This window comes from Wolffia australiana, chromosome 13 (genome assembly GCF_029677425.1).
Source record: "Wolffia australiana isolate 7733 chromosome 13, ASM2967742v1".
NCBI lineage: Eukaryota > Viridiplantae > Streptophyta > Magnoliopsida > Alismatales > Araceae > Wolffia > Wolffia australiana.
Window position 1 is genome coordinate 10,071,186 of NC_135847.1, and position 2,253 is coordinate 10,073,438.

At 45.7% G+C, this 2,253-nt stretch overlaps 1 protein-coding gene across 1 annotated transcript; it reads left to right on the forward strand.

Annotated features, from left to right (window-relative positions):
- Nucleotides 1–230: 230 nt before the first annotated feature.
- On the forward strand, nucleotides 231–2,046 carry LOC144710902 (alpha carbonic anhydrase 1, chloroplastic-like). The gene is made up of 6 exons (XM_078584745.1): nucleotides 231–541; nucleotides 723–931; nucleotides 1,016–1,122; nucleotides 1,296–1,397; nucleotides 1,511–1,661; nucleotides 1,817–2,046. Exons 1-6 carry the CDS (start codon nucleotides 469–471, stop codon nucleotides 1,943–1,945), a joined length of 771 nt encoding a protein of 256 aa, XP_078440871.1. The 5' UTR covers nucleotides 231–468; the 3' UTR covers nucleotides 1,946–2,046.
- Nucleotides 2,047–2,253: the final 207 nt, after the last annotated feature.

The window sequence follows — 2,253 nt, forward strand, 5'->3', positions numbered from 1 at the left end:
TGGTGCACCACTGACGCAATACCGCCCAACCCCTGAGATACGACGAGACAGATTTTTAAAGACTTAAATACCCATATTTGAGGCTACGATTCCCACAAAATCTGCGCCACATACGATTTAAATACTCGAGCTGCGTCATGTTCTTTGCTTATCTCGTTCAGTGGAAATGCTACCCGATCCATTGTACCACTTGGCGCATCATTATCGTCCGCTCCTGTGGAAGAGAGAACGGGGAGAGAGACAAGTAGAGGCTGGACATGCGTTGACAAAAGTAGAGGCTGTCATTTAGTGGTCGAAATACGAGACCCAGATGCGATCCACCTCTTAGTTCTCAAGATGGCGAGTCTTTTTCCGTTCTCTTAGTTCTCTATATAAGCTTACATGGGAGGTGCAAAGTCGATCCAACCTTTGTCCATCTCCTCTGATCAACCTCCAGAGTTTCAAAGTAAATAGGCCATTTTTGCACCGATGGCCACTTTGACTTATATCTGCGTGCTGCTAGTACTGTGCTTATGTGTCGGACAACTCATGGCGCAGGAGGGTATAAAGACATACTCTCTCTCTCTCTCTCCTGTCTATTTCCCCTCTATTGTTTGATCGATTTCAACATCTCTCTCTGTCTTCACATCCCTCTCTCTGTATAGAATATCCATGTCTCACTCTGGGTTTCTCTTTAAAATACCACGACGCTATCTCATCCAACATCAAATTACTTTCTACAGGACGTGCAAGGTTTGCATACGACGGAATCATAAACCCGGAGAAATGGGCTGATCTTAGCCCCCAATACGCCCTCTGCGCCAGGGGGACTCGCCAGTCACCCATCGACATCGCCCGCCATGCCGCCGTGGCCGACCCAGATTTGAAGCCCCTCGGCAGCTTGTACAACCCTGGCAGCGCGACTCTCATCGACAATGGCTTCAACGTCATGGTGAGAACCGGAATCCTGGCTGTTCTGATAAAACTTTCCAGTCTCTAGTAGCTACAGTTCTGAGAGAAAATACGTCAATCGCAGCTCAAATACGGAGAAGAAGTCGGTGTCATCGTCATCGACGGGAAGAATTACAAGCTTCAGCAGCTTCACTGGCATTCACCTTCGGAACATACCATCGATGGCGTCCGGTATGCCCCTAATCGCTTTTATTACATTCTTTCTTCGTTATCGTCCCTCTCTTTTTTTCTTCCTGCCTTTCATTTTCTAAGGCTTCGTTACCATCATCAACTTTTTTCTTCCCTTTGGTACTTATAATTTTGATCTTCACGACCGCGTCCTAATCTGTTTTATTTTGTTCCAGTTACCCCGTAGAGTTGCACCTGGTTCATGTAAGTGAGGACGGTAACATCAGCGTGGTGGCTGTTTTGTACAAGTACGGTCACGCTGATCCCTTCTCTCGCAGGTATGAACGCCTCTGACTCACCTTGGTTAATGTTACAACCCGCGATTCTTTCGTCTAACATCTTGGTCTTTCAACCGGTGCAGTTGGAGGAGAAAATGACGTCTTTATTGAAGGCCGTCAAAACGGGAATCACCACGCGAACGTGACCGCGGGTCTTGTGAGTGCAAGAGCCCTCACACACCACACAAACAAGTACTATCGCTACGTTGGCTCCTAACAACACCACCTTGTACGGAAGGCGTAACTTGGAACATTTTGGGCAAGGTGAGAAACAGTCTTCTCCTTCAGGAATAAATAAATTTTGACTGCCCATTTGTTTTATTTTCCTTATTATATTTTTCCCCATTTTTATTTACCCTCAAGTCATTGAGTGTTATTTTACTTTGCCAACTTAATTCTATGTCTTCTTTTGATGCCAGGTAAAGCAAATAAGTCCAGAGCAAGCGAACTCTCTAACCTCTCTTTTAGAGGATGATTGTCGCCATAACGCGAGGCCAGTCCAGCCTCTCCACGGTCGTCGAGTGCTCCTGTGCCACAAAGAGGTCTAAACATCTGGCTAGAAAGCAAGAAAGACGTAACAAAATGTGCGTCGGCTGTTCATGCCTTTGTATTCTAGCTGAAAGATAGTGAAGGAAAGGATCTTCAAAGATTTAAAGCCTCCCGTACACTTCAACAAATGTGAAACTCCGTGCCAACAATCATACTCCGTTTCACCTCTGAATCTCTCCGCAAAATACATATATGAACACAAGGCATAAATTAGTCAGAGCGTAGGTGGGTTAGTCATGCTTTACTACTACACCTCGCTCGTTCGCTCTCGCTTTCTGTGCTTGTTCATTTACTACGAGCGATAAAA

Coding starts and splice junctions, on each gene's coding strand:
- LOC144710902 (XM_078584745.1), top strand. CDS start 469: ATGGCCACTTTGACTTATATCTGCGTGCTGCTAGTACTGTGCTTATGT. Junction 542..722: donor ACAACTCATGGCGCAGGAGG/GTATAAAGACAT, acceptor TACTTTCTACAG/GACGTGCAAGGTTTGCATAC. Junction 1,123..1,295: donor CATACCATCGATGGCGTCCG/GTATGCCCCTAA, acceptor ATTTTGTTCCAG/TTACCCCGTAGAGTTGCACC.